Source organism: Macrosteles quadrilineatus, unplaced genomic scaffold (genome assembly GCF_028750875.1).
Source record: "Macrosteles quadrilineatus isolate MER2022 unplaced genomic scaffold, UCM_ALF_1.0 Scaffold_8__2_contigs__length_117827958, whole genome shotgun sequence".
In the NCBI taxonomy this organism is placed as follows: Eukaryota; Metazoa; Arthropoda; class Insecta; order Hemiptera; family Cicadellidae; genus Macrosteles; species Macrosteles quadrilineatus.
The window spans coordinates 114,402,756-114,424,463 of record NW_026542601.1 but is presented as its reverse complement, the minus strand read 5'-3'; the positions used below and the strand labels follow the sequence as shown (position 1 = coordinate 114,424,463).

Genomic DNA, 21,708 nt, shown 5'->3' with positions numbered 1-21,708 from the left:
GAAATTACCTGATTTCACCAGTACATGTATTGATCAGTGATTCGGAGGCTTAACTCAAACAAAATGAAGTATTTCTTTAAAACTGTTCAATGGTTACGTCTATATAGGACAATGTCTTTGTTAACAATTACTCTTATATTCTTGGATGTATCTATATTCTGGTAATACATCCAAAGATAAAAATGTTTTTGGTGATATTCACCCTAAAATAAAATAACAAACATAACGCAGTGTAAATTAGCACATAAATAAGTGGCAAAGGTAATAAAATACAAATCAAAACAAATTACAAAATATAAAATAGGATGAGAAGTCTACTCACAAAATGCAAAGCTTGTGCGTGGATATGTGTCATTATTGGAAATTTAAATGGGATTGAAAGATGATCCTTTTATATTATGTAAAACCCTCTATACCTTCCTATCTTCCAAGTTCTGAAAAGAGATAAAATTCTGGGAAAAGGCAGAATGAAATACATATTTTGTAAATCAACAATGTTATGTTTATTCAAGTATAAACACACACTATTTAATGTATAACCTCATCCATGTACAAAATATCAGACTTATAGTTAGCACTTAGATCAAACCTACAACAAAAATCATACCTATTTCTAATCAATGATAGGTAGTTAAGGATTTCAATGCCACATTTTACTACTATGGCATGAAATTATTGGGATTGATTGATTGCTTCATTCTAGAAATAATCTAAAAAATAATGTTTTTGGCCTATGTTACTTTCATAAATAATATCACTATTTTGATTCTCATTTACAAAATATAATTTACTTGACCCAACAGTTGAGTTATTATTTCTTGTAGTGTTTTTTAACTGAATGAAAGCATCTTGCACTAAAACATCAAGGTTTCAGTTTTTTTGTCAAAAGTACGATAAAAAAATAAATTAATAGTTAGAATAATTTTATTTTTTCCATTATCATTTTCCTTTATATTAATTCAGTATTTGGTAAATCAGTAGAGTCGGGACCACATAAGTTTGCAGTTGAGGGAGGAGCCTATTTACCATATGGTTTTGAATGAACCAATGAGAACGGAGCGGTGTTGCCAAATCTAATAATACCAGCTGATTTGAAAATATTGCTTTGTATATATTAATTAGTGTTGTCATTGGGCGATGTGGCAATGTTGCACTAGCCTCGTCTCGTGATTGGCTGCCACCAACTGCAAACTTACGTGGTCCCGACAATAATAATATTTACGATAAAAAAATAAATTAATATTTAGAATAATGTATGATATGCACATTTTTACCAAATTGAATCCAAAAATTTAAAAAATTAGTTTTCAGGTTATCTATAACTTATACTAATAAATATAAATAAATACGTATTTGGGTTGGAACACACTGAATGAGCAATTATACAGCAATCAAACTGAATTTTCATAGATTTAAATAATTATCTCATAAATATTAAAGCACTCCACAAAATATTGAATTTATTTGATCAAATATTGAACATAATTGAAGACGCTTATTGGTATGTATATTCGTCTGTCTGTCTTTCTATCTGTAATATCTCAAAATCCAGCAGAAGAATTTTAACTCAATTTTTGGAAGCAGGGACTTATGGCCCTAAAACGTTATTGGTGACAGCCACTACCTGGGGGAAATTTGTATTTCGCTACACAACTCATTTGAAAATTTAAAAATATAACATTGGCCTTGAGGGTTGCCAAGTAACTATGTCGATTGAACAAAATAACAAGGAAAAAGTAAACATAAGACTTGTCACATCTGTTTATAACAAGCTATCCACAGTATACTAGCTAATAACAAAATACAGTACAAAGGGAAAACATTAGTTGTAACTATTGAGCAAAGATTACACTGAAGATTACTCAATATATAGGGGAAATAGTTCCAATCAAATACTGATTATTTTACTTGACTCTTTCCTCCCAAAACGTAATACCCCAAGTACTAAGGCAATTTTGTTAGGAAACTTTAGTTTAACAGTGAAATAAATATTTTAAAATATTGCATTTATTTTATGTACCGTAAATTCGAATGTAAATAACAATTTTCAGTCAGCTGTTTTAATTTAAACAAACTTTAAAACAATGTTTATGCAAGTAGAGGCTAGTATGAACGATTGATTTTTACCGCCGATTGTAAAATAAATTAATGTGTTGTGGATTGCCAGGTTAAAATGTCCATCTTAATAATATGAATTCCGCTGAAACTTAAATAATAAAAGCCAAAATTAGTTGTAAATAAAACGTGAGTTTCCTTTATACTCCTTTTACAATCCAAATAAACTAAACCGAGCCACGGCTCGGTCCCTCGGTAGTGTAACTTTATTAAGCTATTATATTAATCGACTGAAGATCGAAACATCAAAGCCAATTTATATGTTTTAAAAATAGCTTGATCAGGTAATATATAGTTCTTCTAATCCAAGCAAGAGATTGCCCAACTAGGTAAAAAATAAATTCATAGCACAACTATTTTGATTTACAGTCTGAATATATTAACAATAAATATAAATATGTGACCATACAATATGTTTTAACAAGAATATAAATATCTTTTATAAAATATTAACAATCTACAAAATGACAAAAATATGAGATTTTTGATCTAGTGACGTTTTGATATACATCCATTAGGTCTTTGGCACTTAACATTTAAAATAAGAAATGTGGTAAAAACACCAATATATGAGGTACACTAAAATATGTAAAGGTGCAAAATATATAAAAGTATAAATCATCAACAACTTTGTACATTATTGGAATGATAAGTTACAGTTTCCATAATTGCTTTCCTTATCTAAAACTAACACCTAAAAAAACTCTAAAATGAAAAATGTCATACAAAAGTGATAGAATGTAAGAGTTGAGGAAAATGTACACAAAAGGAATGTCTACTTTTGATCATGAATCCTAAGAGAAAATCACAGATTTTAAAGCCTGAATTTCCAGCAATGGCAAGATTTCATCACGTAAAACGTACTTATTGCTGAAAACTCACTAAACTACGTTCTGTGGATACATAAACATATTTATATATATTGGAATGTGTCTTCAGTCTTGAGTTGATAGCCAATGATGCGGCTGGAATTTCAAAACCGTTACAAAACTTTAATATATTAAAACTACACCGTTGCATAAATTGCACTAAATCAGGTAACTAAATAGTGTATCTAATCGCAACTAAGATAAACCGGCCAACAGACAAAAAAAAAATATGCCAACACTTCTTCCCTTATCGCTTACCTTCGTGACATTTTCAAACCTTTGAGTGTTGACAACTTATTTCCAACGCAGGTCTGTTAGACGGTTTCCGTTTTATTGCTGACACAAGTGAGCCGTTTCACATTACAGTTTTGCGTAAGACTCCAAGAGAGCTTTGCCGAAGTGGGTAATGACATAGTCGTGGTAGTACATCATGATGCAGAGCGGCTGTCCTACGATGAGAGACGACCATACGATGATATTTCCCCACCTGGCTCCATACTTCACTTCTATCTTGCGACATATAATGGACAGTGGAATCTGAAATTGCAGATCTAAATGTAAACTCAAAGCTCAACTTGCAGATGTACAGGAAGTCAAAGTGTAAAGCGAACTAGTTGTACCATTTATAGTCTCTGAATCACTTTTGTAAAATATAAATATAAAGGGTGTTCATAAGTCAAGCTATAGTTGCAGCTAAGTTAGCTAGGGTAGGGGGTTAGCTAGGGTCTCAGAAGACCAACATTGTGATTTTGACTTCATCCACTACGTTTCTAGCCACTTCCCACCTCTATGGAACGATTGGTCTCGTCTTAGTATTAAATATACGTAAAAAGCAATCTGACACATACTTTCTCCCATAAGCTTGACAACAACCTTTATCATGGGTAAGCGGTGTGAGTAACTATGATATTATTCATAGGGAAAATCACAATATTTACAATAGCTTTCGGGGCGTAATTTTTACTGCAATGGGAGTTGTACCGTTTTGTTAAGAGTTAAAAGGATTAACATAGCCTACTATATTTTAATCAAAACTTTCCCGGCCGTTTTTGTAAAAATTAAATTTTCCTTTCATTTGATGTTTATTGTGGAAAAAATCTAAACTAAAAAAGCTCTTGGAGTTACCATGGAGATACCTTAGGTTAGTATCCACATACAATATTTCATAAAAATCGGACCACGCTTTTGGGTTAGGAGGATGGAAATTGGATATCCACCCCTCAAACTCAAAAATGTTGACAAAAAGCAATACTTTACCTATATAACTAACTAAGTTACCACCGTAACTTTTATATAGAGTGATCAAGAAGCTCCAATAGTAGTATTAAACTGTATAATGAACAGGTTCAAAACCATTGATCATGTAAAACCAAGATTTCCTGATACCACTCCATGTTCTTTTGTTTAAATTAATTTCAATGAGTTTAATTTTAAAGGAGATTCTCATTTCTTGACAAAACTCATACTACGATTTTGATTTTACTTTTTAGGGTATGATTACTATTTGTATTCACACAGAATCAAAATTTAATTTATTTGTGTTTTCATTTCAAATCAACATAGATAACATAAATACTTTAACTGCCACAGTCTCAATGTAAATTACAAATATAGTTTTATTTATAAAATCTAATTTAGTAGTTAGATCAAGGAATTGTACTGTATTCAATAGTTTTTTTACTGCCCAAGCTAAAACTAAATCTAAACATTTCAGTCATTATTTGGTACCTACATCCCATCTTTAAAATGTGTTCTAACTCAGAATTAATTGTAGACTACTAAACTCTATTACATCCTACCTGTGCCATCATTCCTAGAAAGGCCCAGATTTTGAAAGTCCTCAAAGGTACGCTGACCAAGTATTCATGGAAGAAAGCACTTGTAAAAAACACCATGATGCTGGCAATGTTCTTGCTGTATCCCAGGCCGACCATAGGAAGATACAAATGTCTGCAAATGTAACATATAATAACATGTGGTGAATTACTGAATTCATAGCAATAAAAATAAGCAAATTGATCAAATTTGTGTAACTAGTGTGCTGCACATGAGGGAAATGTTTACGCACGTGCCGCAGGCAAGTGTGGAAAGTTTCTTGAGGTATATCTTTGTGCTCGTGTTACACATTATATTTTTCCTACAGTTACTATAAATCATATAAATAATTAATCTTTCAAACACTATATAACACATTTTTAGGTTAGGTTTGAATCCAAGCTTGAACGAAATGGGAAAAACTGCACCAACTGAACATAGTTGTAGTATTTTTAAGTGTTGCCAACTTATTTTCAACCGTACACATATTACATGCCCCATTAAAGTACACTGTTGTGTGTTGTTTGGTTGGAATACTGGAGTGTGGCAAAATAATAAGTGCAGCAAAAGAAAATGAGTGCAGCAAAAGTAAGTGAATGAATCAATTAGCTACTTTGTGTGCTATAATCATATTAAGGAAGCCCACTTTGTCACAAATACATGGACTTGCTTTTCCTTAATGGCACAATTTAAGTAGATGAAAAAAACAACCTCTTGAAATTGCCTATACACTAATTTGCTGTAAATTAAAATTATCTTAGTGTTATCGTTTCTGCCATTTACAACCTAAAACAAAGACTCAAGATAAAATGACAAGTTATTAAATCAACAACATACTTCTTGAACCAAATAACAAACCTGACGGCCCAAAGATGAACTGGAGTGTTCCAGCTTCTCCAGAACACATCGATGTTATTAGCGTTCCACCAGTCACTGTAGAAGTTGCGGTCGGCAAAATGTAAAACCTCGCCTACCAGGTTTAGAAATGAGTGGAACATTAGGTAGAAGAATATTAGCCACAGGAGATGGTTGGGTATCTGCAAACAATTTTTAGATGTTAAATTTTTTCATGTCCCACCTTTACATCCTAGGACGCTAGCTCTAGCCCGGAACTGTTTTTTTTTTTTTTTTTTTTTTTTTTTTTTCCTTTTTAGGTTAGTCCTATAGGGTTGGGGCATTATCAGATGGATAAAATCCATTGGTGATTGGCGGGATTTGAACCCGGGACCTCGGGCACCGAAGCCCCACGACCCTCTACCACCACTAGACCAGCTCGCTCCTCTAGATGTTACATTGGCGGATTTGAAAAAGTTATAGGAGTACCTTAAGTTTTGTTTGATAATTTTTTGCATTATTGTAAAACAAAATTATATTAGTGCCAGCTAAAAAAAAAAAAACTTAAAAAGCAATATCAAAAATTAACCTTGCAGTTGTGTGATATTCAATTCACATTAGGAGTGACTGGTCTAAAGCACAGACCTTTTGTTCAGGTGATTTAGGTTTAAATCCCACCATTCACCATTCACATAGCTTTCAGCTTTAGGTATTTGAAACCCACATTAGAAGTCCTTGGAGCCTAGATGTTCTAACTCGTTAAACAATTAAAACTACAAAGAAAATTTCTAATCCCACAGTATACTAGATATTTAAATTACAATCACTCTGGTGTTTGAAAAAATATTTTTAGATGATAAATAACTCTTCAGCGGCTGTTTGAAATTAACATTGCTCTTATGGTGGGCAAATCCAAGATGGCCGCTAGCTTCCATGGACTCCCTTGGAGAACAATTCAAAACTACAAAGAACATTTCTAATCTAATAGTATACTAGATATTTAAATTATGATTACTTTGGTGTTTGAAAAAAATTTTTTGGTCAATAAATAACCCTTCAGCGGCTGTTTGAAATTATCCAAGATGGCTGCCCGCTAGCCTACAAGGACTCTTAAACTGAAAGTTTATCTATAATCTAGAACCAAGATATGTCTCTTGGGCAAAGATTTACTGTCCTTGTATTGGTACAAGAACTTTAGAGTTTAGATCCATCCGATTTTTAGAGTAAAATTCTAATTAGAAAAACTGTCCATACCTCGGATACAGTTTTATAAAATTAATCGTTTATTATATGCATTTGTTAACTTTTTTTAAGGTTTGTACCATTCCCTTTTAAATCGTAAAAAATGGCTCTAGCTTAGAAGACACACACTATAGTCTTACCGCAAGTTTCAGAAGTCTTTCGGTGGCCTTGGCAACATCCATATTCTGTGGACAAATAAATTTATTGTTAACTTGAAGATATTATTTTACATTATTGCATAACTAAATAAAAACCTTGTGTGAAATATCTCAGACTACATAGCAATAACATAAGAACCAGTTCATCCAATTGGTACTGATGACAAGCGTCACTCATGTAAATTTATTGCCATTATTATAAATCTTCTCTATACCTATAAAATGCAAAGCCCTCACTGAATGACTGACCAATATAACCACAGGTTAATGGTGATAGTGATCTTTTATAATACTCTCCTAGGACTCTGCCCTGACAGCTTTTTAAGTCCAATGATGTTCTTTGAAGTAACCATGAAAAGCCACTCGAAATGCCACCCAAACCGGTATTGCAATCAATAGTTTTATTAATGCTTATGAAGTCAAACGGCCCGCGGGTAACAGCTAGTTTTTATATACAGGGTGTTTTTAAAAGAATGCCGGGATTTTAAATGATAATTGCTTGGGTACTAGCATTGTACTAGTCAAGGTAATTAAACGTTTTATAGGCCTACATAAAATTGAAGCTAAAATAACCAAGTTTTGTTTCCTGTGTAGCAAGGGAAGAAATTTTGACCTTGGCATGTGCAAAACAGGTGCGTGGTGGTAGGTTGCTATTGTGACTCTTATGCTTGATGCCAGTCGCGACTCGCGAGTACGACGTTTACGGCGCAACAGAAGGCACAGATTGTAATCTGTGGTTCGCAAAGTTTATATCCATTGCTAAATTAAACTAAATTTAAATCTACTTGATGATAGAGAAACTTGAAGCTGGTTAAATGAGTTTTGTGGCACCGTAGTCTTTTGAAAAGATATTCAACTCGCCGGCTAGAAACAAGCGATGACATAGTCGAAGAAATCCGACAATTCTGTATCAGAAGCCCGAAAAAATTGATTGCCCAACAAAGTCTTCAGTTGAACAAACCTAAATTGGTCACTTAATGATGTCATCTGTAAAAGAAAGAGTCTTTGTGCCTAAAAGATTCAGTTAAGACATCAGATAAACCCGCCGATCGCCCAAAGCGTATTGACTTTGCCAGTTTTACGCTCATACAAGATTGATGAAAATCTGAATTTTATCAAATTATTCCAAACTGTCTCAAAGAGTGAGAAAAAAAAACAAAAAACTTTGTTTTTTTCCCTTTAATTTGACGTTTAAATAATTTCATTACCCTTGGATTGTCCCTGAGCAACGACCATTTAAAATCCTGGCATTCTGTTAAAAACACCCTATTTGTATAAAAGCGTCAAAACATAAAATGCTAATCATGTACCGGTAACTATGAAGTGTAGTTTAAAAGTAACAATTTGTTATAATGTGTAATAATGTTTACCATACAATGAGAGTAAACTAAACGAATAAAAACCATGCTCTGAAATAAAAAGTAAATAGTTTGGGTATTTAATTTAACAAACCCATTCAACTAAGGGATCAACTTACAGAAAACGGAATGAGAGAGTGTTTAACAGAAGGTACGATCCATTGCTGGAACAGCGACAGCATCACTTGGCACAACATCACCACTTCAAACAGTCTCTTGAGCAGAAATCTGCACATCATATCACATCAGAAACTGTCTTGGATTTTAAACTAACAAATGACTTACTAGCTAACCCCAATAAACACTACCGTAGTGCTATTACACAAATAAACACAGAGAACAATGAGTTATGTTGGGGATAGTCCAGGAGCTAAAAATATTGGTATTAAATTATACAGAGGTTTGCAAACACTTTCAAAATTGAATATAAAAGTCTAGTAAATTTAGCTAGTAACAATGAGTTAACTCATAGCATTGTGTAGGCTATATACATTTAAAATGTGTGTGATATTCTGTGATTCTTTCCATGCAATGTTAGTAATCGTTTAAAACGGAAAATGTTACTTATTATTGTTTAAGGTTAATGCGTTCGTAATCTTCTACATAAAAATGAAAGAGTTAGAATTTTACTCATTTAGCTTTTTTTTGTTTTAATTGCATACAGAAACTTGTGTTTTGAAATATTTTTATAATTTATATAGGCCTACCTTTTTCTAATCCTGTCTGTTCTGGGGAAATTCAGTTCATAGCACAACGTGGGTGCTGCAATGAAGTAGAAAAGATCCTTCAAGTTGAGATTATTTGGGTACTCGACTAAACTTATGCTTCCCAAGTCTTCTTCGTCATTGTTGTGATTATATGCATCTGTCAAGAACAAAGAACATCTGTTATAAGATAAAACTTTGATTACTAATACATACATTGAACATTGATCATGAATATGTGTAAACCTATGTTTATTTGAACAAGTTCGCAAACCAGCATGATCGTTGCAGCATGATCCATGGAAACGAGGTTTTATGGCATCAAATTAGGTTTTCCCATTTTGTGCCCTCAAAACATAAAATTTCCAAATTTCTCTCTAAACTATTTTGAAACTCATTAAAACTTATTTTATTTAAATAGATTTAAGTGAAAATCAAATCAGGCAAATAGAAATTTGCTTATTCTGCAGATTTTCTGCGGCAGGGGTAGGCTTATTAAAATCTTCATAATTTTGAGAATTTACTTACCATACTATTTTAGTTTCCTAATGTTGCAATGCAAATACATCTTTCTGACAATACGTTATATGATTTGTCAACTGTTTTATTACCATGCTACTATAAAAGTGACAATAACCAGTAATTTATCTATTACTGTACAACTGAGGTGTATAATATGGGTGTGAACTGAGCTAGCCTTGGGTGGTGCGGGGCCCAGTTCAAACATTCAAAGTGGGGCCCCTTACTACCAAAAAACTAGTATCCCAACAATAATAACCAACAAAAATATCAATGTAATTTATACTCTCCCATTCATATTTTTAAATTATTGTACAGTAATTGTAGTAAAATTGATAAACTTTTAATCTTTTTGTATTTATCACCCACAAGGTGTGCTAACTGCACCTTTCACCTTTCCTTAAAGCAGGGTCTGGGTGTGAATGGTGTTATCTTATCCCATGTGTAACCGGATGTTATTTGACTTGAGACAGCAATGACTCATACTTGTGCAACAGTCCTAAGTGGCAAACTAAGATCAGATTGTACACCTTTAAATCAAAACCAGAAAACAATGAGTAGACAAGTCTATTAGTTCTGCGACCAAACGCCCCTTTTACAGCAATTTACAAAATTCTTAGGTACTCACTAAGGTTACTCCTGGCGGAGAGACTCTGCCTCCTCAGCTGAGACTTGCCGGAGGAGTGAAGTGTGTGACGACACCACAGGTTGACTTGTACGTACGACCACAGCTTCAGGAACAAGATGGAGTATAGAGAACACACTGTTGTCGCCCCCACTAGAAATTGACGGTGAATTACATACTATATGTAAATCAGTTTGAACACCCGCATAAAGTAATCCTTGATTGCTGTAGTGGCTATCCAATGGCATAAGCAGGTGAATAAACATTTTCACTGATTAAACCTGTCGCAGACTATCCGAAAGGAGGGTGGCAATGTTAAAGTCTACCTTGCAGGTACCTAACCTCACAACAGCTGTTTGACCATTTACAGGAAAGGGGGTTTGAAGGTTTTGTCTAGTATCATTAAAGCTGTCAGGAACTCTTTAACATTTTATTTTTCCAGTAGAAACTTGTGTAGGGTTTACTAACTTTCTTTACAGTATACAGTTTTATAAATTTTTAGCTTTTTACCAAACCAAAATAATTTTTTTGTACCTAGTCCAATAGTATTTTGAATTATTTTAAGGGAACGCAGTCAAAAGCTCTCAAACTTGTGTGGGCGCACCAGGGCTCAAACCTTTCCATCTTCCACTGATACCGTATTTGAGATGCTAAAATCTTAAAAGATACATATATACACTATACAGTAAATATCACTCCAAACACTACTTACTAATCTAAAAAAATTTAAAATATTTATTATTTCTTGTGGAGCATAACAAAACCATTTACTTAGATAATTAGACCTACAAACACAGAAAATTGCTTTAATGAAAAAAAAAACAAAAAAAAACATTAAAGGTTCTGATATTGTAGTCAGATTTACTATACATTACAAACACAGTAAAACTGTGGATGCAAATGTACTTCTAAACACAGAACTGACCTAAACTGAAGCCTCCAGCATTGACATGGATGACCACCATAGGCAGGAGTACCAGAGCAGCTAGGTTGATGACATGAGCGATGAGACCTGGGGTTGCGGCAATCACCTCCTGCGCATCAAATAAAAAATGTAAACAAACACATTGATAAGAGCAAACAAAGTCTAAACCACATTTTCTCCAGAATTGAGAGGTCTAAAAGCAAAACATGCATTTGCTTCTACCATAGACAAAAAGAATTAAATAAGATTGTCACCCGTGCTGCGGTTACCATAGGTTCTGGAGCACACCGCTGGGAAAGCCGTGTAGTTATGTAGCGTGTACGCCGTAACTACAAGGCATTCCAAGCGATGTGCTCCAGAACCTATGGTAACCACAGCACAGCTGACGGTCTATATTGAATTCTTCTTGTCTATGCTTCTACTTATTGCTAAATACAAGTTGTAGCATAAGCATACATATAGTTTACATTAAAATTCTGTTTGGTGGTAAAACAGGTAAATAACAAGTAGTATAATACTGTATGAATACAGAAAAGCAATAAAGAAATATATTCATATAAGGAAAGGTCTAAGCAATAGTCGTATTGAAGATTCTCCCTTGAAAATACTTTGTAGTACATACTGTGATTAGTAATGATAATTATTGATAATAAGAGAATCTCAAGAGTTAGGTATGAAAATTAACTAAAGAAGGGTTTGCTTCCAAACCATGTATTTCTCGGGTTTCCTCTTGGATTGGTATTTGAATAACAATCCATTTTGTAGCCTCTGCACTTCTTTCATGACAAAATAGGTTTCATTACCTTCATCAGTAGTTCAAATGTTCATCAACTAAATTCTAGTTTAACTAGTTTTGTTATTAGGCTAGTTTACTTACCGATGCCAAACCCTTTTCAATTAAAAGGCACAGAATAACAGGCACAACGGAATCTGAAAATAAAGATATGTGTTTTATGCCTACAAGAGTAAGAAATTAGCTGTAAAACTTTAATGGTAGTTAAAATCTATTACTATAAAATAAAATGTATGGAAATTTGACACAGTGGAAATTTGTCATGAATCTATTAACATGCCCCTTAAGGGAGATAAAATGGTGCAGATATTTGTTTGTGGAATAAATCCGTAATAGGTAAAAACACAAACATTTTACACAGTAGAAGTTTATTTAATAATAAAATAGTATCGATACCAGATTGTGAAATTATTCAAGCATAAATCAGTTTGACAAACACACCAGATTGACAAATTATTTAAAACTTAAATTGGTGTAACTAATTCAACAAAATGCTGGGAGAATTATTACTTACAAATGATAAGGATGATGGAAGGGTGTTCGGGGCCGCCCTCCTGACGGCCAGTAAGCACGATGAACCATTGCTCAGGGTCAACTCTGATGCCATACCTGAACCCAAGTATATTTAAACATTTTTGTACGACAGACGTGTAAATTACCTACTCCAACAGTTACTAATATATCACATCTGAAAATTGCAGGGTAGCTGAGTGGTTACAGTGCTTGCCTTACAATCTAAAGGGTGCTGGTTCAATCCTGAGTGAAGTAAATTTCTTTTTGATAGTTAGTTTAGAAGAGGACCCATCTGCATTTGATTAAAATACGCCTTATTTGCTTCGCCATGTAACAAAACAGTTTGAGGTAGGCTACATCAAAACGAGTTTTTCAAACTGCACCAAAAATAGTCAAATAGATTTAAAATGACAAAAAAATCTTCATTTCACTAAAAAATTTATTATGACATATATACTGTACTTGACAATTTATATTACCTATTTTAATGTATACAAAAACATATATTATGGATGTATAGAATAGATATTTCACTTAAAATCCGCACAATGGATTTATTCTAGTACAGTTGAGCTCCAACTATATGGATAATTTTGGACTGCAGCAATTTGGATAGTCAAGAATATGGATAGAACTAATTAAATTTTTCAAGAAAATAGTACTCTTATGTTAGACAGCGCCACTAAGCAGACAAATTTTTTGCCGATCAATATGACACTACAATCAAATTTCCGCAAGATGTAAAAAATTGGCACACTTAAAAATATAAAACGGATAACAGCAAACTGAAATGAGCTTAGCCTAATGTTTTAGGTTGAGTTAAATTTGTTTCTCCTTGAAGTGATCCAAAATGATGTTAGTTGTCAAACACATCACACTCTTAGATGTGTTCCATCGGATACACTTAAAGGACAATTGAAAAGCAATTACTTGATTAGATTCTCCAACAGCAGGCGGACTCCTCCCATAAACAGCAGGAGGAATCCCCAGTTGACGAACCCTGTGAAGTTGCTGAACCCCGACGACCAGGTGAACAGCGAATCTCTCGGCTTGTGACATCTGCAACATTCATCATACGTTATTCAATATAAAGTGCATTTATTGTTTGTCATATAGCCTACTATTTTAATTTGATTGCACAAAATAATTCAGAAATACAAGAAAATGTCAGAGGTTTTAATGATCTGTTCGGTTGATATATAAAAATGCAGTAACTTAAATAATAATAACGAGAGGCACTTTTTTTATCTAACATACAAACATAGACATAATTTGAGATTTGTTTCACGTGTGTTGCTAGCCCAGTGGTCTGTGTCCCTAGGGCTGAATGGTTCAATCCCCGGCAAATCCAAAAATTTAGGGAGTCTCGTAGGCTCTGAGTCCATTTTGGTTTAATATGTTATTTGGGTGGTAAAATTTGTTAACTGATTTATCTAATGAATGTATTTAAATAATAATTTGAGTTTTTGGTAAGATATCAAACTTAATTGTGATATCAAACATCTTAAAAGTGAGTCAAGGAAATGGAAAAAGTTACGGGTAAATGATCACTCGCTTCCACAGTTTTATCGATTACAGGTTTTTAATCTGTTGAAAATACACATTTCTCTCATAGTGCAGTAAAGCTAAGTAGGTACTCTTTGCCGGCTTACGTTATTTGTGTTTAGAATTCAAACTATTGAGTCAGGATTTTTTTTAACAAAAGACACAATAACACTTTAAATGGCTGGAATTAAACTGCATTTTAGTCTACTGGACAGTAAAACATAGAAAACATTATATTTTTAGATGGAAGTTGACCGAAATTATTCCATTAATGAAGTGTTTAAAATTACCAAAAGTATTATTTGAACAGTCAGTACTTCACACAACAATAGTCAATATCCCTTGAGGACAACAACTATCACTGGTATCAATGCTGGAAATTTCTTATCTCTCTCTGACCTGTGACTCCTTATATCACAAGACTCCAAGAGTTCAAAAAGTTAAGTTAATTGTCTACTTAAACAAGGGAACCAGCCAAACAACAAAATTACAAAATTGTTGTCAGGGAGCAACAAGATTATAATATTTAGAAGAAAAAAATTTTAGATTCCTCAAAGTGATTTTTTTTTCACTTATGTTTTGAAAACTTGTCAAAATGAATTTAAAATTTATCTTTGACACGTTCTTGTAAAGTATACGCATTGCTGGCACACATGTTTTTGTCACCCAGTATACAGCAATAGTTTAGACTCTGATCGACCATCTTTAGTTTATACATGAAATCCAAACTAACCAGATGGCCTTGGGAGGGAAAGTATGGTTTGACCTAGATTTGCTAACGAGTTTACCTTCATCAACCTTCACTGAGAAACTGCTTCATCTTATATTATAAAGAGGAGGTGGTTTCTGTGTGTATCGGTCTTGTGTTTTTGTTTCGTAAACAAAAACTATTAAACCGACTGGGTTAAAATTGTGCACAAAAGAAAATCGTTAGCCTTGTTATTAAAGTGGCTTACTCAAGTATACATTTTTTTAAACCAGTATTTTTAAATAAGCTTAAGAACTGATTATAGATTTTTGGTGTTACTGTTATATTGTAATGTTACAAGGGTATCTGAATACTAGAACTTGTACAGTTGGCCTATTGGTTACTTAAAATTAATACCAATCGTAATTTGCCCATGGATCTATCAAGTACAATTAAATTAAATTAACTAATGAAGCCTATGTTAAATTTATTAGTGTATGACATTTTCGTTAAATTCTCTATAGCCTATTGTTAGTTGTAAAATATCAACATAGTATCCATTATTGATATTTATTGTTTGATCACCAATAAAATATAGTAGGTCTAGACAAAATCGGTAAACTGTATAAGTAAGGAGAATCGAGATAGGTATATGGAAAAAACAAATCACCCATAATCATAAAAACTTTGTCATTTAAATAATAGCCTCCTATAACAATAAGTAGGTAAAGTTAGAAAATCAATTCATTAGCCTACATATTTTATTTACAGTCATAAAAAAGTAATTATATCAATTCCGATAGTTCATCAGACAACAAAAGATAATGTAAAATACATTTTTTTTACTAATGATACAACTGGACATTTTTATCCCAGTGTTAAAGTTTACACCTGTTTTTAATCAAAATCGTCGCAGTTGGTGTGAGCCACCGACAGATTGTGTTGAGCTAACTTACGAATTTCTGTCAAATAAGCCTACACAAACTGTTTTACCAAGTCTAATTGATGAAACAATTTATTGAGAGCTAGGCCTATAGCAAATGTTAGGCTATGCCCCTTAAAATTTGTCAGAACAAAAAATAAGGTAGAAAGTAGAATTTTAGATACTGGCACATTCTGTGACTGGCTCACACAACTATGATCTTTTTACAGAGATGAGCGACAGCTGGTCCATATAGATGTAATAAAAGTGGTGTCGCTTTGAGGCTCCCAGGATTGAGAAAAACATGGAAGGTGTAATGTGTAAATCTCAAATAATTGCTACTTTTATTTAAGAAGTTAAATGGCTTGTCATTCGAGCTGACGCCACTAATTTTACCACCAACAGATAGAGTGGTGTCCAGGGACATATATCCATAACGGCAAAGACGGCAGTTGCCGGGGGACCTCGGCCTATGAGAGGTCCTCAAAGGATTTTATTCTTAAAAAATGAATTTCGCCGATAACCTGTAAGGAAATTGATTTTTGAGAAAAGTATTTATTCTCGTGATTGCTGAAAACATCTGCAAAGATTAAAGTAACTCGATCAAAACTCAAGTATGCCGCGATTGCGGGAAACGACAAAGAAGTCTCTGCAACCACAAAAGATAAATTCATGATGTCTCTGCTCACAGGAGAAATTAAAGTTATAACAATTATTTCCAAGCCCACTAACATCCAGCCACCCAAGAAAGAAAATAGAACTGTTCCTAGCCACCGAGAGCCACATAGATTCTAAACAAACACGGCCCTATTGGTCAGTAGTCAGTAGGTAGCGCACTGGAGTGCCAGCCCAAGCCACTAAATTTGTGTTATTCAAGAAAGTGCTAGGTTTTAACCACAACATTTTGTTTGAATTATCAAATTTATTAAGCCACATGGAGATCCCTGTTGCTCCTATTGAAATCATTCAAACTAGTGTACATGTTGCTTGAATTTGAGCAATTGCAAAGTATTACAGGAGTTAATAAAAAAAATAACAGTCATAATTTCCGATGAGTTTAAAAGTGTCAACTCAAAGATTATTTAACTAATGGAAGTACTCACAATTTCCATACCAGTTCAATAATCAACATTTCTTGTAAATATTTTATCATTTTTCAAAAGCTGATTTTGTTTTTTTTAAGTAGGCCTATTCTACAAAGTGTCCTACTCATAGCCGCATTAGTAACATACATTATTCGTCCATAACGTAAAATATAATATTCATCATTGATAATGTATCCTGAATGGTACTGTACCACCATTATTCACCAGTATCACCAGTATGCTTAAAAATTTCAGCATTTTTTTAATAGCAATAAAATTTGTTCACATTATTTAAGCCTGCCTGATTTCCTGCATAAGCTGTCGGTCAAAATTTGATTTGCTTCAATTGGCATTATTTTGGTTAGTTGTTGTAATAAAATTAACGTGAGAAAATGCAGAGTTTAAAGGCCTGATGTTGTTCAAATGGTCCCCCATAACTGTGAATAATATTTGAATCCTTCAATGTAAGTTTTAGTAAAAGTTTCTTGGATGTCATCATATTCTTCTAAAATCACTTGACTTTTATCAAAACACTAGCTGAGTACCCGTACTTCGTACGGGGTTGGTATACAATGCTTATTGTATTTAAATACTCGTGCTTTGCATTTGCAATAAGAGAGGACACGTTTTGAGAAAATTTGGTTTACTATAATCTACGGTACCTATACTATAGTATAGAACATCTACCTATCATACCCGTGGTACCAGTTTTATTTAGCCTTAGAGGGGTTTCCTCTGCAATTATCACATAAGTTTAAAGTTAATCTATGTTTCCGACTGAAAATGGTAGCGCTTTGGCTAACATCCTCGTTCATCGTTTGTAGGCATCTTCATCTTGTAGGTGTTCTTCATTATATAGGCTAATTATGATAAATAAATTTTTAAGAAAACATCATCTTAACTTATACCTCTTCTACTTGGTGGGGTTATATGAATTGTCTATGTTTCTATAGTTTACAATCGGTTAAGAAATGGCGGAGGAGTTCAAATGACAAATTTTGTGTTGGCGTATTAATTATATATAGATAAGTTAGTACCTATCCACTGGAAACTAAAGTATTGATAGACGACAGGTCAGTAGCCTAACCTTATTTATGTACTTACTGAGGTAAGCCTACACATTAGGCCTACTGTCAAAAGACTAATGTTGGATTATTCAACCTGGTAAGTACAACATTTAAAAAGATTACGACATTGGCTGAGTTAGCATCTCAATGAATGGTCATAATGACTCACTGGTGAGCATGCAGGGAGGTGGTAGGGAACTAGGGCATTTACTAGTAGGGTGAAGTGGGGTAAGTGTGACCTAATAATCATAAAGTTCATCTTTACAATTTTTTTCTCGGTTATTTCTAAAGCTAGAAACTTGAAATTTTTAACACTTTTAAACTTTGGAAATATATTTATTGGTAAAAAAAAACCAATGTGATAAACTTATGCTTTCACTATTTTTTTACTTACAAAAAATGCCTGCCAACTGTCACACTTGCCCCATGGGGTCGGGGCAAGTGTGATAGCGGCCTCTATAAAATCCTGTATCTCTTTTAATGGTAAATGGGGTAATTGTGATAAATACCCAGTTAGTGCTCTTTCAGGAACATTTTGATTTAAGTCCCTATCATTCTTACTTTTTGAGATATTTACAAATGAAATAAAGACGTACAAATCTGCGGAAATTTGTAAAAACTTGCATCAGATCACACAGATTAACATCAGATTACATCAGATCACACTTGCCCCGGGTGTCAGTGTCACACTTGCCCCAGCCATTGAAAATTTCCGGGGTAAGTGTGACATGTGGTTTTAAATTTAACTAGTGTCCCTGTTGCTCGAATTCGAGCAATTGCTAAGTAAATATTAGTAGCAAACTGTTATAATACTATATTAGCAAACTTATTGACTGTTTAGGATTACCCTAACCTATGCTCTTTTTCTCACTTTTGATTTCTGACAACAGCTGGAGTTTCATAACAATTTTTGTTTCCAATGTTAATCTTATGGAGAAATACGAAACTTTAAAGGGCTCCAGGGCCTCACTCTCTCATTATTTCCCTAAAAAGAAAGTTTCCTGCACAACTTCACGCTACGCTCTTTCCAATGACACCAAAAACATGACAATCGGTTCAGTAGTTTCGGAGGAGTAATTGTCACATAAATCCTCCTTGCGTATTAAATAAGTATAGATGATAAATTTGTACACGTTTTAAATATTTTTTTTCTAGAAGTTTAGCTTTTAGGCTCTTTAAAAATCTGAGTTTGATATAAATTGGTCAAAATTTAAAATAACTACAAATTGAACAAAATTTCCGAACAAACTTCGATTTTGACCTAAAATGTCGGACTTATAAAAACCGATAAAATCAACATACAGTACTTAGTTACTAAATTGATAAAAAACTATGTAGGCCTAACTAGATACCTTATATGTCAAACATCATTTCTATGACAAAACCAATTTTTTTCAACCATTCCCAAAAACAAGATGGCCGGCTATGACACTTACCCCGCTGTCACACTTACCCCACTCCACCCTAACTTATATTTGCCATGCAATGAAAAAAAGGTTTATGAATAAACTCATTTGGAATTTGTCAGTCTCTTGCCTACCTTAAATGTGATTATCTTGGAGAATTTGTAAAAAATGAATTTAAGTTAGGCTACAAACAAGTTAGGCCTAGGACCACTTTGTGGTTGTAAGTTAAATTATATTTTAAAAGTAAAGGTTAGGCCCTAGGCCTATCTTAGAAGTTGTAAAATTATGTGTTTATATATACTGTCTACAGAGCTCAACTTTAACTTAGAGCGTAAGTTATATGGGGAACTCAAGAAGTTGAAAGTGTTGAAATCCATTACAAATTTTTCTGATGTGTGAGAATAGGTAGATATCCTAGGCTTAAGATTGCAAAAGTAATAAATGTGAAAATGTTTTTGCAAAATGTGCAATTTGCCTGAGGTTAAGGTTAAAATTAGCACACTTAAAAATTGTTGGACCAGACAAATCTAAGTAGGCCTAGGCTAAATTAAAAATATTGAGACAGGCCTAATCCTGTAACAAGGTTAGGTAACTCACGATTATTCTTGCTGTTAAGTAATCATAAAGTACTTACGGTTTATCTGGTTGAGACTTCCTTTTTTTAGCTTCAAAACTTTTGATTTCTTCTGCCCTTGTTACACTTTTAGCCCTCCTCCTAACATAATTTGGAGTTTCACTAGAAGTCATTTTAAGCTAACCTAGATAAGTACTTCAAAACTAGAAGTTTAGCCGTTTTAGTAATGAAGGGATGCCTTCGGAAAGGCGAACCACAGAATTAATTTTAAAAGGGGGGTTTTTAATCAAAATCAAAGGAGAAAACATGAAACACTTTGCCCTTGTAAAATAATAATAGGTTTGAACATGCTTGACTTCTGTTTATCATTAGACCTTTGGTCTTTTGACACTTATCACCAGGCTGCCAGTGTCACAATTTGAATTTTTAGCCAAACCAAAATGACCAGGTTATGAAATATCCCACTGGTATATAAGGCATACTACATTGAATGTATAAAAAACATTGATGACAAATACTCATCGCGGCTAAATCCATTCTTCAGCCTTGAAAATATATAGATAGTACAGTGTCAGTATGTACAGCATTGACTCAGATTGACTCATGGTGCTGTCCTATAAATAAAGGTTTTAGAACACTCTTTGATTTGCATTTCCTCCTCACAACTAAGGTAGATTGTTTTATAGATTATTTTTATAGATTGTTATTAAAGATCGCTATTATTGATTGTTTTTACATTGTATCACCACAGAGAAGATTGATTATTTTTATATTGTTTTTAGATTGTTTGATGGATTGTTTTTATTTATAGTTTAAGTAGGTTATACCGGTGAACCATGCCCTCGAGCCTGCCCCCAGACTAACGAAATGGAAGCGTGATCCATGCGCAGGCCCGAGGAGCGGCTCACAAAACTTTACTTAACAAAATGAGAACCATGGATGGAGGCTCAAGAACAACACGCCATTTGAGAGAAACGAGCTGTAATTAACCATTTAAAAGAACAACACAACAATAATTAACAATAATACATGAATTAAATACTCTCAATAAAACTTTAAAAAATTTTGATACCACTCTGACCTACTCACTTACAACATTAATTTAAAAAAAATTCAAAATAGGCTAATTTCAGTCAAAGTAAATTTAATCAGTTTTAACCTTTAAATTAACAAATTACAACAATGAAATATCTAATGACTCTTTTAATAAATTCATTTCATGGTAACTATAGAAAATTTAGGGGCCCCAAAAAGAAATTTAATTGGATATGTAAAAAAATTATAAAATCTAAAAAATCAACAAGTAGCCTAGGCTAAAGAATTTAAAATTTAAAAAGAATAACAATTAATAAACTATGTATAGGCCTATAACAAATAATAATTTTTAAATAGTCTCTTGGGTTGCCTTTTTTATAAATAAAATCAAAACATAACAACAGTGGGGGTAACTTGCGGTAGGGCGTATTCAGTTCAATGGTTCTGGGCAAGCAGCACCGGAGGGGGAAACGAGCATGACGGAAGAGGGGGGCCATGATCCAGGGGTGGCCAAGAGTAGTAGAATCCACTCCGTCAATGCTGATGCGGCTGCTACATGTTCCTCCTCCGCCCGAAAGTTGTGTCATCGGTGGTCAGGTCCCCACCGCATCCTGAGGTTTTTGACGCCTGTCACGGCGGAGCTTGGAGATCCGCGGACTGGAAAAGTGTTCCGGAGGGCGCACATTTCTCATCTCAAGCCCTTCCGCGGAACTCTTCCGTAGGCAATTTTCCTTCCTCTTGTGTCTGGGTGGGAAGTGCACTGGGCCAGAGAACCTGATCACTTCTCCTGTCCCCTGTGTTCTGCGAAGGAATTTCCCTCTCAAAATTTTCCAGCTCTGGCCAGAGCAAACCCTGGGGGTGAGTTTTCCCCTCAGTTTGGAAGTCCCTTGGCGTTCCCCACCACAGACACTTGAGT

At 33.8% G+C, this 21,708-nt stretch overlaps 1 protein-coding gene across 1 annotated transcript; it reads right to left on the bottom strand.

Moving 5' to 3' along the window:
* Positions 1-495: 495 nt before the first annotated feature.
* On the bottom strand, positions 496-20,129 carry LOC129001407 (diacylglycerol O-acyltransferase 1-like). Its single transcript, XM_054428663.1, has 12 exons — positions 19,818-20,129; positions 13,401-13,529; positions 12,472-12,566; positions 12,042-12,094; positions 11,165-11,273; positions 10,243-10,392; positions 9,099-9,255; positions 8,511-8,619; positions 7,016-7,060; positions 5,658-5,836; positions 4,784-4,934; positions 496-3,521 (listed from the first exon to the last, which is right to left on the bottom strand). The coding sequence occupies exons 1-12, from the start codon at positions 19,928-19,930 to the stop codon at positions 3,345-3,347; spliced, it is 1,467 nt and encodes a 488-aa protein (XP_054284638.1). The 5' UTR covers positions 19,931-20,129; the 3' UTR covers positions 496-3,344.
* Positions 20,130-21,708: the final 1,579 nt, after the last annotated feature.